Source organism: Trichomycterus rosablanca, chromosome 3 (genome assembly GCF_030014385.1).
Source record: "Trichomycterus rosablanca isolate fTriRos1 chromosome 3, fTriRos1.hap1, whole genome shotgun sequence".
In the NCBI taxonomy this organism is placed as follows: Eukaryota; Metazoa; Chordata; class Actinopteri; order Siluriformes; family Trichomycteridae; genus Trichomycterus; species Trichomycterus rosablanca.
In genome coordinates, this window is record NC_085990.1 from 22,926,231 (window position 1) to 22,947,261 (window position 21,031).

At 43.7% G+C, this 21,031-nt stretch overlaps 1 protein-coding gene across 8 annotated transcripts in view; it reads right to left on the reverse strand.

Annotated features, from left to right (window-relative positions):
- Positions 1 to 21,031, reverse strand: part of obscnb (obscurin, cytoskeletal calmodulin and titin-interacting RhoGEF b) — a 195,640-nt gene that overhangs the window by 125,440 nt on the left and 49,169 nt on the right. For all 8 annotated transcript variants that reach the window (XM_062991063.1, XM_062991064.1, XM_062991062.1 and 5 more), the window contains 2 exons: positions 17,135 to 17,410; positions 8,610 to 8,879 (listed from right to left, as the gene is read on the reverse strand). In XM_062991063.1, coding sequence (XP_062847133.1) covers positions 8,610 to 8,879; positions 17,135 to 17,410 — 546 coding nt within the window. The remainder of the gene's footprint in view (positions 1 to 8,609; positions 8,880 to 17,134; positions 17,411 to 21,031) is intronic.

Sequence of the window (21,031 nt, forward strand, 5' to 3'; positions counted from 1 at the left end):
TAAGAGACAGTTCTGTAACTCTGTAACCCTGAGGTCTCCCCGCTAGACAAGCGTGAGGTGAGGAAAGATTCTTCGCCTGTGCCGAGCAAAAAGCCTGCTGTGAGGGGAGACAGCTAAGGACCCCAGGGTTAATTTTAGACTTTGTTAAAACTTTGGACTTTGACAGAAAGGTGGATCATTTGGAGGGGGACAAAGTGGAGGTGATTAGAGATTGCCCAACACCGACGCCCAAGAGGAAGGTCAGATCATCCCCAACTTTGCCAGCAGAGCCGGAGTATTACCAGACCTTAACAGAAAGGATTGACCTCAGAGGGTCAGATAGACTCAAGACTGTGAGGCAGCATTCCAAGACCTGTGCTTCAAGCACTGATGCTTCAAAGCCCTCGACCTACCACTTGCCGTATGGACAGATGCCTCAACGGTGGAGCTAAAAGCTATTCCCCCTTACCAGGAATAATCAACCTCAGAGGAAGGATCAACCTCAAAATCTGATGATTACGGCAGCAGTGGTAGCTCAGTGGTTAAGGTACTGGACTAGTCAGAAAGTCGTTGGTTCCAGCCCTACCAGCACCAAGTTTCCACTGTTGGGCCCCCTGCCATTGCTTGCATTGTACTGAGTCACAACTGTAGGTCTGCTAAATGCCTTATACTTAAAGTCTAAGTGTAAATTATGGTATAGTAGGTGACAAACATGCTGCATACGAAAAAAAAGCAGTGGAACATTGTTCCAGCTGGATTGTCAAAGGCACACCATATACCGACAATAAGGACAAACCTCAGATTGCTTCCTTGCTTATATCACTCCAGACCTGGGTAATGGGAGTCAAGATTATGGGTAGTGGTGAGAGAAAAAAAAACAATTCTTAGAGTTGGGGAACATTGTCAAAGAAGAGGGGGGCAAATGCTCTTCCAGGATAAACTTGAACATAGCTCTGTTATAAAGAGAGAGGTCAGACCCAAAGATGCAGAGTAAAAATGATTCTTTATTTAACAATAAATAATAAAACACAATCAAAACAAAGGGAAAAGGAGAACAGAAAACAATTCGGGGAATCCCGAATGAGCCACCGACGTCACTGGCAACTGAAAAGAGAAAGAATACACAAAAGAACAAATAGGCAGGCGCAAACCCGGGTCGCTCACTCGCGGACCAAACGCCTATCCAACAGCGCTACGGCGTGACTGATAGCGCAACAGCTCCTTACGGTAAAAGGAGTATAACGAGAAGCAGATCTCCGGATACTAATCCGTGAGAAACACAAAGTCCCATAAAAGTGGGCTTTGGAGACTCTAGAGCGGCACTGTCACCAGCACGGGATTGCTGGGATGAAGCCGTTTTTGAATAAGGAAAATGGGTCAAGAAGAGGGACGCAAATTCGAACCGGGGTTGCTCCACTGCCAGTGCTGAGCTTTCACCACTCAGCCAAACCGGCGGCGATGAGCCCGGGAATCTGAAAGTGCCTTAACAGGACTGCGGTAGTTTGACTACAGCGCTAGCTTTAGCCCGTTGCTAACCATGCAAGCGGGGGGAAGTAGCGAAATCAAAACAAAACCGCAGCGCGAGGGCTGCACGGAATCGCACCAGCTTTTCTTAACAAAGAGATCTAAGCCCTAGATTACCTCGGCCTTACGACCTACACACCCAACCACTATACAGTGCCTGGGGTAACCGAACTAACCCTGAGAAAGAAAAAAGGCTGATGCGATGCAGCCATTGACCAAACAAGAACAAAAGGTGCGACGCCTGCAGTGTGGCGACGCCCCCTTAAATAGGAGGCTCGCACCTGCAGGTCGTTCGCCCTAATCAGCTGGCCTCCTATTTGAGGCCACGCTGCCCTTTGTTCTGTAACGCCTGCGAGGCTGGGTACTGGTGTTCTGTTCACCAGACCTCGCAGGCACCCTAACAGAACCCCCCCTTCTAGGGACAGCTCCCGAGGTCCCAAGACCCGCGGACCGGTTTCTTCGGTACTCACGGATCAGTTCAGGGTCCAGGATGCGTCGAGCCGGTACCCATGAACGTTCCTCGGGGCCGTAACCTTCCCAATCCACCAGGTATTGGGTGCTACCCTGCACTTTCCTGCTATCCAGGAGGCGGCGAACCGTAAATGCAGGGGCACCCTGGATGATACGAGGGGCGGGAGGTTGTGGGGGGGGTAAAGCTCCCCCGCCCACGAATGGGCGGAGTTGGGAGACATGGAAGGTTGGATGTGCCTTCATCCTGGGAGGCAATTCCAACCTATATGTCACCGGGTTTATCCGTCTAACTACTTTGAACGGGCCAATGTACCTCGGTGCCAGCTTGTGAGTGGTACCTTTGACGGGGAGATCCCTCGTCGATAAGAGGACACGTTGGCCTGGTCGGAACGTTAGAGCCGGCTGCCGCCTACGGTCAGCATTGCGCTTCATGGAGCGCTGAGAGGCCAAAAGGGCCTGTCTTGCTTTCCGCCAGGCGGCGCGGCAGCGACGGATATGTTGCTGCACAGTCGGCACCGCAACCTCTTGTTCCTGCTCAGGAAACAGCGGAGGGGGATAGCCGAACTGTGCCTCAAATGGTGACATACCCAATGCGGCATGGTGCAGGGTATTGTGGGCAAATTCAGCCCACAACAACTTACCCGCCCAAGTGGCTGGATTTCCTGCAGTGAGGCACCGAAGCATCTTGCCCAGATCCTGAATGACCCGCTCCGATTGCCCGTTGGACTCGGGGTGATATCCCGAGGATAAGCTGGCCGTTGCGCCAAGAAGTTGGCAAAAGGCTCGCCAGCACTGGCTAATGAACTGCGGACCCCGATCCGACACAATGTCAGACGGGACCCCATGTGCTCTCACCACATGTTGCAGAACAGCCTGTGCGGTGGCCATGGCGGACGGGAGCTTGGGCATCGGAACGAAAAGGCAAGATTTAGTGAACCGGTCAACAATCACCAGTACCACCGTGAATCCCCTGGATTTAGGCAACCCCGTGACAAAATCCAGTGCCAGGTGTGACCACGGTCTTGAAGGTACTGGCAATGGATGGAGAAGTCCACGAGGACGCTCTCTTGTGCTTTTGTTAGTTGCACAGACAGCGCAGGCACGGACAAAGTCCTTGACCTGACTTTCCATCCCCGGCCACCAAAACCTTCGGCGCAACAACACCAGGGTCTTAGAGACTCCTGGGTGAGCCGCAAATGAGGACGCGTGAGCCCATTCAAACACCTGACGGCGGACTGTTGATGGTACAAACAGCCGGTCAGGTGGACCTCCACCTAGGTCGGGCTCAACCGCTTGAGCGTCCCGAACTGTCTTAAATATACCCCACGTTACCGGGGCAGCAATTTGGCTGTGGGGGATGATTGGATCAGGCTCAGTCTCAGGTCTGGTCGGTTCCCACTGCCTGGATAAGGCATCAGGTTTAACGTTTTTCGACCCTGGTCTATAAGACAGGGTGAAACGAAACCGACCAAAAAAAAGTGACCACCGAGCCTGACGGGAATTCATCCGCTTCGCCTGCTGGATAAACGACAGATTCTTGTGGTCTGTCCAAACAAGGAAGGGATGTTTTGCCCCCTCGAGCCCATGTCGCCACTCATCAAGTGCCAGCTTGATGGCCAAAAGCTCCTTATCTCCTACCGGGTAGTTACGCTCGGCAGGAGTTAAATGGTGCGAAAAGAAAGCGCATGGGTGGAGCTTCTTTTCCGGACCCACTCTCTGGGACAATACCGCCCCAACCCCGACATCAGAGGCATCCACTTCCACTATGAAAGGTTCCTCTGGATCGGGCAACTGCAATACAGGAGCAGTTGTTAGGAGAGCCTTAAGCCTATTGAAGGCTTGTTGGGCCTGCACCGTCCATTTAAACGGACCCTTACCTGTAAGGGCCGTCAAAGGAGCGGCGACCGAACTGAAGTTCCGAATGAACCGCCTGAAAAAGTTTGCAAAGCCCAGAAATCTTTGCACTAGGCGTATGGAACAAGGAGTTGGCCAGTCCTCCACAGACTTGGTTTTAGCCGGATCCATTCAGAGGGCACCCTGTGAGATTATAAACCCCAAAAAGGAAACTGATGGGGTATGGAAAACAGACTTCTCCAGCTTGACGAACAAATGATGGTCGAGCAAAAGCTGGAGAACCCGACGGACGTGCCTCACATGTTCTTCGATGGACCGGCTAAAAATTAAGATATCGTCTAAGTAAACATAGACGTATCGGTCAAGGGCTTCCCGCAAAGCCTCATTGATAAAGCGTTGGAAGACTGCGGGGGAATTCATTAACCCAAAGGGCATCACTAGATACTCATAGTGTCCCGTGGGCGTAATGAACGCAGTCTTCCATTCATCCCCTCGCCGGATACGGATCAAGTTATACGTGCTGCGCAAATCGAGCTTCGTAAAAATTGAAGCTCGCTGAAGGGCTTCAAAAGCTGTGGCCATCAGCGGCAGCGGATAACGATCCTTAACCGTTATTGTGTTCAGACCTCGATAATCGATGCAGGGGCGCAAGGTTCCATCCTTCTTACCCACAAAGAAGAATCCTGCCCCAGCTGGGGAGGACGATGGTCGGATGAACCCCTGATCGAGTGCCTCCTTGACATACTCCTCCATGGCGATCCTCTCCGGTCCCGACAGGGAGAAGAGGCGCCCTCTAGGAGGAGAAGTGCCAGGAAGCAAGTTGATCGCACAATCGAAAAGTCTGTGTGGGGGCAAGTCCCGCGCCCGGGCTTTGCTAAACACCTCTTGTAGGTCATGATACACTGGGGGTACCCGGGCCAAATCAGGGGTCATCGCATCGAGCGATGGTGGCGCCGATGACATGCTTGCTGGCAGCAGGCATGCATCTTGGCACCGTGTTCCCCAGGCAAAGATTGACCCGGTTTGCCAGTCAATTTGGGGATTGTGTCTCTTCAACCACGAGTGCCCCAGTACCACTTGGAGTTGAGGAACCTGGGTCACTAAAAATGTGATCCGCTCCTCATGACTCCCAAAACGCATCGTGAGAGGAGACGTTTGATGCGTGATTGGACTCCCGGCCACCGCCCGGTCGTCCACGGCGTGAACCGTTATGGGGACTCGTAATGGTTGAAAGTCAATCCCCAACCCGTGTACCAAATGGCGATCGATGAAATTTTCCACCGCACCGGAATCGACACAGACTTGGAGATCAGTGTTCCCAGATTCCCAGCGCAACGACACGCTTAGGAAGAGACCCTGCTCAGGGATGGTGGAACGGCTCGCCCTCGACTCCCTGCCACGAGAGCGGCCTACTCGTTTAACCGAGATCGGGCCCTCGAGGCGGAGTCGGATGGTCGTGGGGCGGCCCCCCGGGTGGATTCCAGCTGCATGGGTTCTGGGTCCTGATCTCCCGACACGAGCCGGGGCTGGCCTTGAGGCCGACAATAGGGTGGGTGAGACCCTCGCTCCCGGGCTCGTTGTCGGTGTCGGGTGTCGATAGAGGTGGCTAGGAGATAGAAGGCCTTGAGAGAAGTGGGAAGTTCTCGAGTGGCCAGCTCGTCTTTAATTCTCTCTCCTAGACCACGGTGGAAAATGGCCACTAATGCCCCCTCGTCCCAGCCGTACTCAGCCGCCAGAGTGCGAAACTCGATGACGTAGTCGGCGACTGAGCGCCCCCCTTGGGACAACTCGAGCAAGCGTGGGCCCGCTTCCCTCCCCCCTGTGGGATGAAAAAAAGTATCCCTCAGGGCCTCCTTAAAAGAAGACTCCGAAGAACACTCTGAGGCGTTCTGCTCCCACAGGGCGGTAGCCCATTCCAAAGCCTTGCCGGTCAGCAAAGATATAATAAAGGCCACTTTGGAGCGCTCCGAAGGGAAGCGGGAAGGCTGTAGCTCGAACGTGAGGGAGCATTGTAGGAGGAAGCCTCGACATTTCTTCGCCTCCCCTGAAAAACGCTCGGGGGGCGGAATGGAGGTTTCGACTCCTACAGGAGGAGCTAAAGGAGCGGGAGGGTGACTGGGGTTACTCGAACCGACTGCCAGAGTCGGCAACAGCTGGGCGATTTCGGTCACCCGCTGTGTCAGCTCCGACAGCGCCAGCTCGTGTCTCCCCAGTGCGACCCCCTGGTGACGAAGGACGTCAACCATGGGAGGAAACTCTGCTGGGTCCATCTATGGTCGCACCTTTCTGTTATAAAGAGAGAGGTCAGACCCAAAGATGCAGAGTAAAAATGATTCTTTATTTAACAATAAATAATAAAACACAATCAAAACAAAGGGAAAAGGAGAACAGAAAACAATTCGGGGAATCCCGAATGAGCCACCGACGTCACTGGCAACTGAAAAGAGAAAGAAAACACAAAAGAACAAATAGGCAGGCGCAAACCCGGGTCGCTCACTCGCGGACCAAACGCCTATCCAACAGCGCTATGGCGTGACTGATAGCGCAACAGCTCCTTACGGTAAAAGGAGTATAACGAGAAGCAGATCTCCGGATACTAATCCGTGAGAAACACAAAGTCCCATAAAAGTGGGCTTTGGAGACTCTAGAGCGGCACTGTCACCAGCACGGGATTGCTGGGATGAAGCCGTTTTTGAATAAGGAAAATGGGTCAAGAAGAGGGACGCAGATTCGAACCGGGGTTGCTCCACTGCCAGTGCTGAGCTTTCACCACTCAGCCAAACCGGCGGCGATGAGCCCGGGAATCTGAAAGCGCCTTAACAGGACTGCGGTAGTTTGACTACAGCGCTAGCTTTAGCCCGTTGCTAACCATGCAAGCGGGGGGAAGTAGCGAAATCAAAACAAAACCGCAGCGCGAGGGCTGCACGGAATCGCACCAGCTTTTCTTAACAAAGAGATCTAAGCCCTAGATTACCTCGGCCTTACGACCTACACACCCAACCACTATACAGTGCCTGGGGTAACCGAACTAACCCTGAGAAAGAAAAAAGGCTGATGCGATGCAGCCATTGACCAAACAAGAACAAAAGGTGCGACGCCTGCAGTGTGGCGACGCCCCCTTAAATAGGAGGCTCGCACCTGCAGGTCGTTCGCCCTAATCAGCTGGCCTCCTATTTGAGGCCACGCTGCCCTTTGTTCTGTAACACCTGCGAGGCTGGGTACTGGTGTTCTGTTCACCAGACCTCGCAGGCACCCTAACAAGCTCGATTCAATTATTTTTTACAAAGACAAATCTGTTTGAATTTAGTCTTGCTGAAGCCTAGTATTATTCCAGTATGTGCAAGACACTTAGTCTCAGTCTAATCATTAGATGACTAGTTAATATGCCAAGCTAATGATTGGACTCATCAAAGCTCTTCTTTGCTTCTCATTGATGAATTGCTTTTGTCTAGCTTTGCATGACTATAGTCCTGTCCCTAGAAGCCTTTTCAAACTGCCCTTGTGTACTTTTTCCTGAGTTGCCTTTTGGTGTTCTTTTCTAGATCATTTATGTCATTTTACGGTTGTTCACGCTCATTCCAGTCAGTGGAGCACCATATTCAACCTCTGCTTGAAAATTTCATTCAATAAAATTGAAAAACGATGGAAGCAGCCTGATATTTATTGTATCCATCTGCCAGTAAAGACAGAAATTTAACTCAAAACTTTTCTTTTCCACTCCTTTGACATTGTTTTTGCTAGCACTATCACAAGAGGATAGTGATGTAAGCAGTGGTTATTATACTTTTTTTCTTGTTAAAAAAATTTCATCAGGTGATCAGTCATATGCAGTGGATGATACAGAGTAAGGACTGCAAGCAGAGATAATCACCACTTAGCTGATTTTGAACCCAAGCGCTGGGGCTGTAAAGAATCAAAAATGATCTGAAAGCCAAAGAACTGTCACACAAAACATGTGACACAAAAAGGAGAAAATACCACCCAAGGATTGATTGAATATGGAGCTGTGGTAGAAAAGAAGCATTTCACAGCATGAGCTAGTCGGTGGCTCAGCAAACAAAGAGAATCAGTGTCACTGTTTTGCAGCACAAAACAAAACAATTGAATGGATGATCAGATTCCAGCTATTCAGAATCACAAGAACAAATAAAAAATTCGATTTAATAATTTGTGGATATAATTTGCTTTAAAGAAGTTTAAAAAGTCAAGAGCTCTCGAGAAATATATAAATGCTAGGAACTTAACACAGGCCATCTACATTTACCAGCTGTGCCTTGCCAAAGCAAAAACTCTGCATCGCTCTGACCTCTAAACTCCATTATATAGCTCTAAAAGTCAGCTGGGGTGCATTAGCATGAGAGCTGTAACCTCAAGATGTGTACTCCGCTTTGGACTATAGCCCGCCAATCTGTGCCTTCAGTTGCAGGAGGAAGCAGTCAAGGGCGATCAGCAGTTATGCTACTGGACTATTTATGGAAGGTTGCTGGTTCAAGCCCAGTCTCTGCCAGGTTTTCCCTGTTGGGCCCTTGAGCAAGGGCTTTAACCCTCAATTGCATTGTATTCAGTCTGAATTGTAAATCACTTTGGAAAAAAAATATTCTTAAAAAAATGCTTAAATGTAAATGTTTTAGTTTCAGTAATACTGGTCCTATAACATTTTTATTACAGCTGTCACTTCTTCTTAGTGAGACTTAGGCAGGGATCCACAACAGAAAAATAAATGTTTTGAGGAACACATATGAGTTGTTACTTGGACACAAAAAATAAATAATGTATCTAACCTTGTACTTGTAGAAAGGCTTTAGAAACTTTCCCTTCAGCATCCACACTAATTTCTCCTGCATCCTCTGGTGTGACTGCAGTGATGGTGAGAGAATGGCTGATGCCTTCATGAGCAATCTTGAACTTGGGCCCGGCAGTAAGAATGACATTATTAAACAGCCATTTGACGCACACGTCCACAGGGGTGATTGCACATTTGAAGATGGCATCCGTGCCATGGTATGCCACAACATTGTTCAATTTGGAAGTGAACTTTACTACATGGGATTCTGTAATACCAAACAAACATTAAGCTTAGTTGATACACACAAACAGTTAAGGAATACGTTTTTGTGTAAATATCTTCACAAATTTCACAAAGGCACCACTGAGGACAATTCTCAGCCTTCTCTGTTATGCTATCACTCATTATAGCATGCACCTTGCTGCTGAACTGTATAAAAATACGATCTGAATCTAAAAACATGAAATCACTAAATGAAAAATATAAAACCTTGGAATGTTTTGTAAAATGCTATAAAAAAAGAATCTGTGATTTGTTAATTCTTTTGAAACTGATAGAATGAAACAATTTCAAGTGTTTTCACTGATTGACTTTAATATATTTTGTAAACACATTTAGAATTTGATGCCTCCAACACACTACACAAATTCTGAGACAGAAGTGTGTTTACCCCTGTGTTACATCACCTTTTCTATTAATGAGTCTTTTTTTAATGGATTGGGAACTAGGGACACTGATTGTTTTGCAAGTACAACTGTCCATTCTTGCCTGATACAAGACTTCAGCTGCTCAACAATCCATGGTTGTCATCATCTAATTGTCCTCTTCATGCTGCACTGTACATTTTCAATAGAATACAGATCTAGATCACAGGCAGGCCAGTCAAAAACACATAATTGGTGTTCACGGTTGTAGCACATACAGAATGAGGCCTTGCTTAAATATAATCTTGCTAAAATAATCATGGGCTTCCTGGGAAAAGACATTGTAGATGTCCCTGTAAAAGCCCAATATTTGCCTCCAGGTCAATGGTACCTTCACACATATGCAGTTCACCCATGCCATGGGCACTGATGCACCCCCATACCATGACAGTTGTTGGTTTTTGCACCTTTTGTTGATAATAATTCCAATGGTGCATTTTGTCTCTGGCACAAAACAATCGAAGTAAAAAAATCATCTGAAACATCAGAAACATCATCTCATCTTTCCACTATCTTGTGGTCCATTTGAGATGAGCTCAGGCTCACAGAACTTGACTGCAAGTTCTTCCAAGCAGATGTGGCTATTTATCACAGTAGCATGACAATTTCTCATGCAGTAAGTTTTGAGGGCCCTATAGAGACTAATTACCTGAATCGTTTTACAATGTTATGTATAGTAGATGTTAAAAGACCTAAATTATTTTCAAGCTTGTTAAATTAAATTAAGGTTAACGAGAATTACCAAATCACTAATTATTGTTTTTATTCCATTTTACAAAATGTTTTTCTGGCAATCTGATTTGTAATTAAACTTCATTTTCTAATTATTGCTTCTTAAATATGAAGTGATCATCACTAACCTACCCATTGTGGGTACAAGTATCAGTGCACGTATTAGAGCACTTTTAGTGCTGGTCCCTAGATTTCTAAGAGGGAATTCCACTCGAATGGCAAGCACACACTTTTACTACAGATCGTCACACTAACAAACCAATCTCTTGATGAATGCTCAATAATCCAGGTACACAAATCCACAAAATTTAATCAGTTCATCTGTACACAAGTTTGTTGTAGAGATACGTTTCATCACTCATCCAAGTTACTTATTCAGTCTGAGCTGGTGGTGAATACCCCAACCTTATATGCACTGATTTGCATAACGACCGAAACTGGCCCATTGCATAAAAACGGGTGAGACAAACTAACTTCACGATCGATGTCTTGAAAACTAGAAAGGAGCAAATCATACAGAGACTTGCGTCACGTCTAGATGAGCCCACTCTCCAACAGGTGATAAATTTCACGCAGAAGGTTTGTGTAATACAACATAAAAAAAGTCGAAAACCAGGCAGCAAAAAAGTTTGACTGCTGCAGGACAGAAACACCAACAGACAACAGATGGCACCCAAAATGGCCGAAAGAGAAATGAATGCCAAACACACACTGGTGATGCAGACAAGTAGGTGAAGAATTTTTTCGGACAGACAACTCACACAGACGGAGAAAGACTAAGGGGTTAAATTTCGCTTTAACACCGAGGCAAGTCCCACTAGTGGAACTGATCACAGCCACGGAATCAGCAATCCCAGATCTGGAAGCAAAACAAATGCGGATGAAAGTGTCAGCCTGCCTTAGTAATGCAAAGCCACCGCCATTCAACATCAGCAGAAACGAAAGGTATGCACTCACCACACTTAGTAATGACAATAACATGATCATACTTCCAGCTGACAAGGGAAGATGTACTGTTCTATTAAACCAGACAGACTATCATGAGGAAGTGATGTTACTTAGTGACACAAACACTTATGAGCTGCTAAAACGAGATTCAGGTAGTGGCTACAAGAAAAAAGTGATAGACTGTCTGAAACTTTTAGAATAGGACAATGCCATTGACAGAGCTTTATACAACCTCAAATCAGAAAAAGTTGGGACAGCATGGAAAATTCAAATAATAAAAAAAATACAGAGTTTCTTACATTCACTTTGACTTGTATTTCATTCATTCAGGATTAACCTGTGATTTTTCATGTTTTGTCTGCTCAATTTTATTTCATTTATAAATAAACATCCATTCCTGCATTTCAGGCCTACAGCACATTCCAAAACAGTTGGGACAGAAAAGCGTTTACCACTTTGTAATGTTGCCATTCCATTGCACCACACTTAAAAGACGTTTTGGCACCAAAGATACCAGGTTTTATTTTGTCCTGTTCTTCCTGCAAACATGTCTTAAGATGTGCAACAGTACGGGGACTTCGTTGTCACATTTTTTGTTTTAAAATTCTCCACACATTCTCGACTGGGGACAGGTCAGGACTGCAGGCAGGCCAGTCCAGTACCTGTAACCTCTTCCGCCGCAGCCATGCCTTTGTAATGGGTGCAGCATGTGGTTTTGCATTGTCTTGTTGAAAAATCCTTGGAAAAGATGTTGTCTTCAAGGCAGCATATGTTGCTCTAAATTTTCAATGTACTTTTCTGCATTAATGCTGCCATCACAGAAGTGTAAATGACCTTTGCCAAGGGCACTGACACAGCCCCATACCATGACAGACCCTGGCTTTTGGACTTGTTGCTGATAACAGTCTGGATGGTCCTTTTGTCTTTGGTCTGGAGCACACAGCATCCATTTTTTCCAAAAAAGACCTGGAATGCTGATTCATCTGACCACAATACACATTTCCACTGTGTGATGGTCTATCCTAGATGCCTCTGAGCCCAGAGAAGTCAACATCGCTTCTGGACATGGTTAACATAAGGCTTCTCTTTGCACAGTAAAGTTTTAAGTGGCATTTGTGCATGTAACTCCGTATTGTAGTGCTTGACAAAGGTTTGCCAAAGTAATCCCTTGCCCAACTGGTTATATCGGTTATATCAGCTATTGTTGAGTGGTGGATCTTGATGCAGTGCCATCTGAGGGATCAAAGATCATGGGCGTTCAGCTTAAGCTTGCACCCTTAGCCTTTACGCACTGAAATTCTTCCAGATTCCTTGAATCGTTTAATGATATTATGCAACGTAGAGGGAGAAATATGCAAATCCCTTCCCATCTTTCTTAGAGGTACATTGTTTTTAAACATTTCAATAATTTTCTCATGCATTTGGTGACAAACTGAAGATCCTCTGATCATCTTTGCTCATCAAAAAACATGATTACAATCACCTGTTGACATCACCTGTTTGAAATCACATCATTATTTAGTTTTTTCACCTCATTATTAGCCCTAAATTGGCCCTGTCCCAACTTTTTTTGGAATGTGTTGCAGGCCTGAAATGCAGGAATGGAGGTATATTAACAAATGAAATGAAGTTGAGCAGAAAAAAAACATGAAATATCTTGAGTTCAAACTATCTGCAAAAAAATAAAAGTGAAAGTAAATATAAGTAACACTGCATTTTTATTTTATTAGCATTTTCCATACTGTCCCATTTTTTTCTGATTTGGGGTTGTACTATAAATTATATCCAGGGGAGGCTACACCTAATCTGTATGGGTTACCTACGATACACAAACAGGATGTACCTTTATGATCCATTGTTTGTATGATTAACTCTGTGACTCATAAGATGCTACATCTCTGGCATTGATTCTCAACCCGTTGGTAGGTAGCACGGAACATCAGAACACATTCAGAACACCATAGATTTTGTGAAACAATGGTCTCGTACAATGTTACATCCCTCTTCACGTGTGTTCCGGTTGCTGAGGCAGTGGAGGTGGTCCGTAGGAAACAAGGCAACCCCACCCTGAGAAAGAGGACCACCCTTACCACTGACCAGGTGTGCTCACTCTTAGAACTGTGTCTTCAGTCCACCTACTTCACTTACAGGGACAGTTATAAACAGACAAGAAGGCACTAAGGTCCTACTCAGGGACACCACCTGGGTTAGGATGAAATCCGGGGAAGTACCATATTTCACATGGCCATTGTAATTAATGGTCATTTTGATTTGCATATAGACCTGATCACCAGTTCCATTGTTATGGAATGGGCCAGCATCAGTCTTTATGCAAATCAACTGCATATAAAGTTGAAGAAGTCACTTGGATGAGTGACGAAACATATCTCTACAAGAAACTTGTGTCCAGATTAACTGATTCAACTTTGTGACTAACCAATGTAAACTCTAGGGTTTCCTATAGTCAGATTACTACAGCACATGAAAAAACAAATGTTATCCAACTTAGCATTACATAATGCTGTCTGAGTATATACTGTTATGGTCCTTAAAACATTACCATTTCCATCAATTACAAAAACCTGTAACATGTGAGCAACAGACATCCAAACACACACTAATGAGTGCAAATTATTACTATATATAATTAAAAAAACTAAAAGAAAGTTTAAAAATGATGACTTGAAACTTATATCTGGTAAGTTATGCTTGGTGTAATGGAAATAGCCAATCATGTCTGTAAACATGTATCTGAGCTGTCATGGGTTAACGCAATAGACCACTGCACCACCCGATTTATTTAAAATACAAAGTTTTCGAACATTCATGTCATCATTGTGGAAGTAATTCACTGCATGCACCACCTTTAAGTGCAATTTAAATAAACCAAAACATAAGGCCATAATAATTTAAGACTAGTTTCTACAAAAGTACAGTGGGGTCAAAAAGTATTTAGTCAGCCACTGATTGTGCAGGTTCTCCTACTTAGAAAGATGAGAGAGGTCTGTAATTTTCATCATAGGTACACTTCAACTATGAGAGACAAAATGAGAAAAAAAAATTCAGGAAATCACATTGTAGGATTTTTAAAGAATTTATTCGTAAATTATGGTGGAAAATAAGTATTTGGTCAATAACAAACAAGCTAAATTTCTGGCTCTCACAGACCTGTAACTTATTCTTTAAGAAGCTCTTCTGTCCTCCACTCGTTACCTGTATTAATGGCACCTGTTTGACCTCGTTATCTGTATAAAAGACACCTGTCCACAGCCTCAAACAGTCAGACTTCCAAACTCAACCATGGCCAAGACCAAAGAGCTGTCGAAGGACACCAGGAAGAAAATTGTAGACCTGCACCAGGCTGGGAAGAGTAAATCTACAATAGGCAAGCAGGTTGGTGTGAATAAATCAACTGTGGGAGCAATTGTAAGAAAATGGAAGACATACAAGACCATTGATAATCTCCCTTGGGGTCAAGATCTCATCCCGTGGGGTCAAAATGATCATGAGAACGGTGAGCAAAAATCCCAGAACTACACGGAGGGACCTGATGAATGACCTGCAGAGAGCTGGGACCAAAGAAACAAAGGCTACCATCTCTTGCTCTTGCTCTCGTGGAATGCGGTCGCTCTTTCCCTCCTCCCTTATCTGTCCTGCTTGGCCTCTCCTGTATCGTACTGTCTCGTCTACTCTACTCTACAGAGATTTTCTCAGCACAGCTCCTCAAAGAACAAATTATGGAATTGGTTAAATGGTCTCTGAATGCTATTGACACCATCTTCTCATCGAGAAGTTCGGGTTCGGGGGAACCCACATGCCCCGATGGAACGCAGATGGCAGGATACGCGACGGACTCGTGGGGGAAGTGGAGAGTCGTGTGCCTGGCACCTCTTTCGTTGGAGGACGTAGAGGATGTTTACCTATTCGGAACTTTAATTGTGGGGTTTCTGCTGATTGGTTTAGGCTTAGCCCTGCTGTATCGGGAAATTAAAAAAGTTGGGTCAGTTGTCAACGGTCCCAAGGAACTGCCCAATTTGATTGATATGGTGGGTAGAGCTGTTGGAACTCAGACTGTGGTTATTAATCGCAACATGGATTCCATTCTGGAGAAACTAACGGCTTTGCGAAATGAGATGGATCAGAGACGCATTAATTCTGTGAGTTCTTGTTAAATTATTAGGGCTCAGACAAAAACAACATGTCATTTCTACACTTGGCTCCCACTGTTATCATCAACGACCTTGGTGATAAGAAAATTCCTCCAGAGAATCTGCTGCGAAGCACCCTACCCTCCTCCACTGGCTGGTTCATTCGGGGCAGTAAGAGAGCTGTCAACAACCATTTCATCGTGAACTTTATACAGACTTTTCTTGCTGCACGAATTGATTGACTGTCAGAACTTTATTTCCCCAACCCCCAACCCAACGTTTTCCACTCTTAGCTTAATTCCACCAACACGGCATGACAGGTCTGTAGTGCGCGCTGGTCTGGCTGCGAATCACCAGATGGCTGCTTGTCGCAGCTGGTTACTCTTTATCCCCTCATCCCTACTAGTGGCTGGTCGTGTGACTATGTTATGTTTTGTTTAAATGTGCTTGTGTGCTGTAAGGAGCTTTTTTTCATGTTACCATAGTGGGCTCCTCAGGGAGCACAATCTGGTTGCTGGTTTTTTTTAATCTCCTATCCTCCCAATGATGTTTATTATTTCTTGTTTCTTATCCTGTCTTCCCGTCCTGTCTCCCCCCCCCTTGTCATATTGAATGTTTGGGCGGGTGGATGGCTAATTTCGCTGTAATTGTACTTGTTGCAATTTATAGTGACAATAAAGTTCTACTACTACTACTATCAGTATACACACTATGCCAAGAGGGACTCAAATCCTGCAGTGCCAGGCGTGTCCCCCTGCTTAAGCCAGTACATGTCCAGGCCCGTCTGATGTTTGCCAGAGAGCATATGGATGATCCAGAATAGGATTGGGAGAATATCATGTGGTCAGATGAAACCAAAATGGAACTTTTTGGTAAAAACTCAACTCGTCGTGTTTGGAGGAAGAAGAAAAACCCAAGAACACCATACCTACTGTGAAGCATGGGGGTGGAAACATCATGCTTTGGGGCTGTTTTTCTGCAAAGGGGACAGGACGACTGATCCATGTTAAGGGAAGAATGAACGGGGCCATGTATCGTGAGATTTTAAGCCAAAACCCTTTTCCATCAGTGAGAGCATTGAAGATGGAACGTGGCTGGGTCTTCCAGCATGACAATGATCCCAAACACACCGCTCAGGCAACGAAGGAGTGGCTCCGTAAAAAGCATTTCAAGGTCCTGGAGTGGCCTAGCCAGTCTCCAGACCTCAACCCCAGAGAAAATTTGTGGAGTCCGTGTTGCCCAGCGACAGCCCCAAAACATCACTGCTCTAGAGGAGATCTGCATGGAGGAATGGGCCAAAATACCAGCTACAGTGTGTGCAAACCTGGTGAAGACTTACAGGAAACGTTTGACCTCTGTCATTGCCAACAAAGGTTATGTTACAAAGTATTGAGTTGAACTTTTGTTATTGACCAAATACTTTTTTCCACCATAATTTACAAATAAATTCTTTAAAAATCCTACAATGTGATTTCCTGGATTTTTTTTCTCATTTTGTCTCTCATAGTTGAAGTGTACCTATGATGAAAATTACAGACTTCTCTCATCTTTCTAAGTAGGAGAACCTGCACAATCAGTGGCTGACTAAATACTTTTTGGCCCCACTGTAGCTGAAGCTATTTGAATGGCAAGGGCACTTGTCGAACTAATAGTTCATGGAGAATATTAAAGTTGTGAGGTTATCTGAGAGACCCTAACAATGGGTCTCCCTTAAGGGACAATTAGCAACAAAAAACTGAACCTCAACTTCAATATTCTGTAATTATTCACAAAGTAATTTGCTAATGTTATTAATCTGTGATGTCTGAATACACATACGTTTAAAAAAATCTTATATTTCATGAGTACTATATCAAAAAAATTACGTATTGCGTAATTTTTTATAATAAATAATAAATATTATGTGAACATTTGAAATGAATGTATTTTAACAAATCCCCTTTTTTACAGTTTAAGTTTAAACAAACAAGTGAAGAGATTTTCTGTACCTGTCACCTGAATCATAAAGACCAGCTTATCTTTTCCAACTTCACAGGTATACTCTCCAGCATCCTTTTTCTCAACACAGTCCAACACCAGTTGACGAATATTGCCTTTTGCCTCCATGTGGACAGTCTTGCTGGAGCTCAGCTGTTTGCCATCTTTATACCATTTCACCTCAGTCTTAGAATCTGACACTTCACAACTCAGTGTAGCTTTCTGAGAGGCAGACACTTTTACTTCTCTCTGATAGGAGTCTTTGTTGATGAATATAGTCTGCTTTTCTAAAGAAACAATCAGAAAAATCTAACATAAAGCCAGAATAATTGAACACCAGTTTCTACAAAATAGCTGAGGGTCTTTGCATGGCCAGGGCACTTTTCTAACTAATAATTCACGGAGGATATTAACTATGTGACGCATAGTGGTCACTACAGTGGACAGCTATTCAATAGCTGATTTCTTTTACAAGCACAGGTTTCCATGCTTTAAATGCATATCAACCCTTACAGTGCACACTACTGCATCACTCTATAGCAGGGGTCGCCAACCTTTTCAAGACCGCGAGCTACTTCAAGGGTACTGAATAATACGAAGGGCTACTTGTTTGATACAAACTTCCTGAATGACATAAAGTCGCACGGTTCTCCTTTAATGATATTATTATTATTATTATTATAAATAGTCATATATATGAAGAGACTGTCTGATCATATGTTATTATTAACGATTTACCATGGTAGGAAACAGATATATTTCAGCATGTAACATTATTTATCTCTATTAATCTAAATCTGTTTCAATATTTGAAAGTCAGAGTTATCACATCTCATTCTGATCAACCAAAATCACACTTTTTTTTTTTTTTTTTTACAAATGATCATCACTTCTGTACCATTTTTTTACGAAATCATTAACAGTTACATCGTTAAATCATTTCCCGTTTGTACTTATCACTTCCTTTGCAATATTTTAGAACAAATCATAAACTTGGTCCCATGTTTTGTACAAATTATCAGTTATGTACGATTTAATAAAAGATGTACAGGGAAGTTTTTGTAACACGCACTGAAGTGTCTCTCCACATTACTCCCAATCATTGTGAAAATATTAAGTTTTCTTTCACTTTTGTTGTATGTTTTTTTCATTATTATTTTTTCGGGGCGAAACCTGCATCTCGCTCCCCATCGTTGCTTTTCTCAGCGTAATGCGCACGATATAAAACTCCACACCCAGACAAGATCAGAGCCCATATAAACATCAAACATTTTTGTTTTTAAAATGTTATATTCACTATTGTCATTTTCAAATCTACATCAATGCAAGTGTTATTGATTCAAAAAGATCAGCAACACAAATATAATTTTTAGACGGAGCTCTATAGTCACTATAGTGCTATTTTAGAACATGCCCTGCGGGCGACTCACGTGGTCTCTGTGGGCGACCAGGTGCCCGCGGGCACTGTGTTGGTGACCACTGTTCTGTAGGATTTTACCCAGTGGCCAGTACTTGTTACTGCAACTAGAATTCCTTTTAACCAACATGGTTGAATATCTTTCTAATCTACAGGGCGTCCCAAAATGAACTGACATTTAATTTTTTTAATAAAAGACATTTTTTATTTGAACATTAATAATGTTTTTGCTTTATTTGAAAGTAAAGACATGGAGGTTATGTATGAAACAAAACATCTGACAAATGACCACCTCGACCGTGGCAGGACATGTTCACTCTTTTGATGAAATTTTCCATGACACGTTGACATAATTGCTGAGAAATTTCAGCAATGTTGTGTCGGATTTCTTCTTTGAGGTCAACAATGGATTGTGGTTTTTTTGGTGTACACTTTATCCTTAAGAAAGAAGTCTAACGGCGCCAGGTCACATGATCTTGGCGGCCAATTCACATCACCATTTTCAAAGTTAATTTTTACAATTTCAGTCATACTATTCATTCAGCCTTGTTGTTTTAAAAATACTTTATTTCTAGTAACTTTTTGTTGTCAGTCAGTTTGTTTATCTACATGTGAGTACACCCCTGTGCAATATCACTTAAATGTCAAGTAATTCAAAATGGTATCACATCTCAATAATTGCATTGTTTTTAAGTCAACATGTAGAGCATTCCCTCATATGAACAACCAAAAATAAATACTTTACAAAAACTATGTTGAAATTACAGGGACATGTTGCTTTAGGTTCAGATTCCAGTAATGTATGCAGTCCACTAGAATGGATGTATAAATAACTTTAAAAAATATTTGTTAAAAAAAATAAAATTAAAATTGCTTTTTCCATGCCTTGTTAAAAAATAAAAACACATAGGAAAAAAAATCCTGACTCAGGCTGTCATAATTCATGCGCCACAGGGTTAAAGTTGTGAGGTTATTTGAGGGACCCTCAAAAAAGAGTAATTAAAGACAATTTTGCAAAAAAAAAAAAATAATAATAATACATATATATATATATCCAATTGAACCTCAATGCTGCATAAAGCTTATTTCTTTTAGTAATTATTCCCAAATTAATTTATACCTACTTAATTAATTTATTAAATGTCAAGAGCCATTTAAGTTATTTTGATGTTCACCACCTTTCACTGCAACAAAAATTAATCAAAACATAAAGCCAGAATGATTTAACAGTAGTTCCTACAAAAGCAGCTGAAGGTCCTTGCATGGTCAGAACATTTTTCTAACTAATAATTCATGGAGAATATAAAAATTGTGCTGCATAAAGCTTATTATTTCTATTTGTAATTATTCACAAAATAATTTATTAATGTTATTAACTTGTGATGTCTGAAAACAAATACGTTAAAAAATCAATTTTATATTTCAAGAATACAATATATAAAAGTTATGTACAGTGTATCACAAAAGTGAGTACACCCCTCACATTTCTGCAAATATTTCATTATATCTTTTCATGGGACAACACTATAGACATGAAACTTGGATATAACTTAGAGTAGTCAGTGTACAACTTGTATAGCAGTGTAGATTTACTGTCTTCTGAAAATAACTCAACACACAGCCATTAATGTCTAAATGGCTGGCAACATAAGTGAGTACACCCCACAGTGAACATGTCCAAATTGTGCCCAAAGTGTCAATATTTTGTGTGACCACCATTATTATCCAGCACTGCCTTAACCCTCCTGGGCATGGAATTCACCAGAGCTGCACAAGTTGCTACTGGAATCCTCTTCCACTCCTCCATGATGACATCACGGAGCTGGTGGATGTTAGACACCTTGAACTCCTCCACCTTCCACTTGAGGATGCGCCACAGGTGCTCAATTGGGTTTAGTCCATCACCTTTACCTTCAGCTTCCTCAGCAAGGCAGTTGTCATCTTGAAGGTTGTGTTTGGGGTCGTTATCCTGTTGGAAAACTGCCATGAGGCCCAGTTTTCGAAGGGAGGGGATCATGCTCTGTTTCAGAATGTCACAGTACATGTTGGAATTCATGTTTCCCTCAATGAACTGCAGCTCCCCAGTGCCAGCAACACTCATGCAGCCCAAGACCATGATGCTACCACCACCATGCTTGACTGTAGGCAAGATACAGTTGTCTTGGTACTTCTCACCAGGGCGCTGCCACACATGCTGGACACCATCTGAGCCAAACAAGTTTATCTTGGTCTCGTCAGACCACAGGGCATTTCAGTAATCCATGTTTTTGGACTGCTTGTCTTCAGCAAACTGTTTGCGGGCTTTCTTGTGCGTCAGCTTCCTTCTGGGATGACGACCATGCAGACCGAGTTGATGCAGTGTGCGGCGTATGGTCTGAGCACTGACAGGCTGACCTCCCACGTCTTCAACCTCTGCAGCAATGCTGGCAGCACTTATGTGTCTATTTTTTAAAGCCAACCTCTGGATATGACGCCGAACACGTGGACTCAA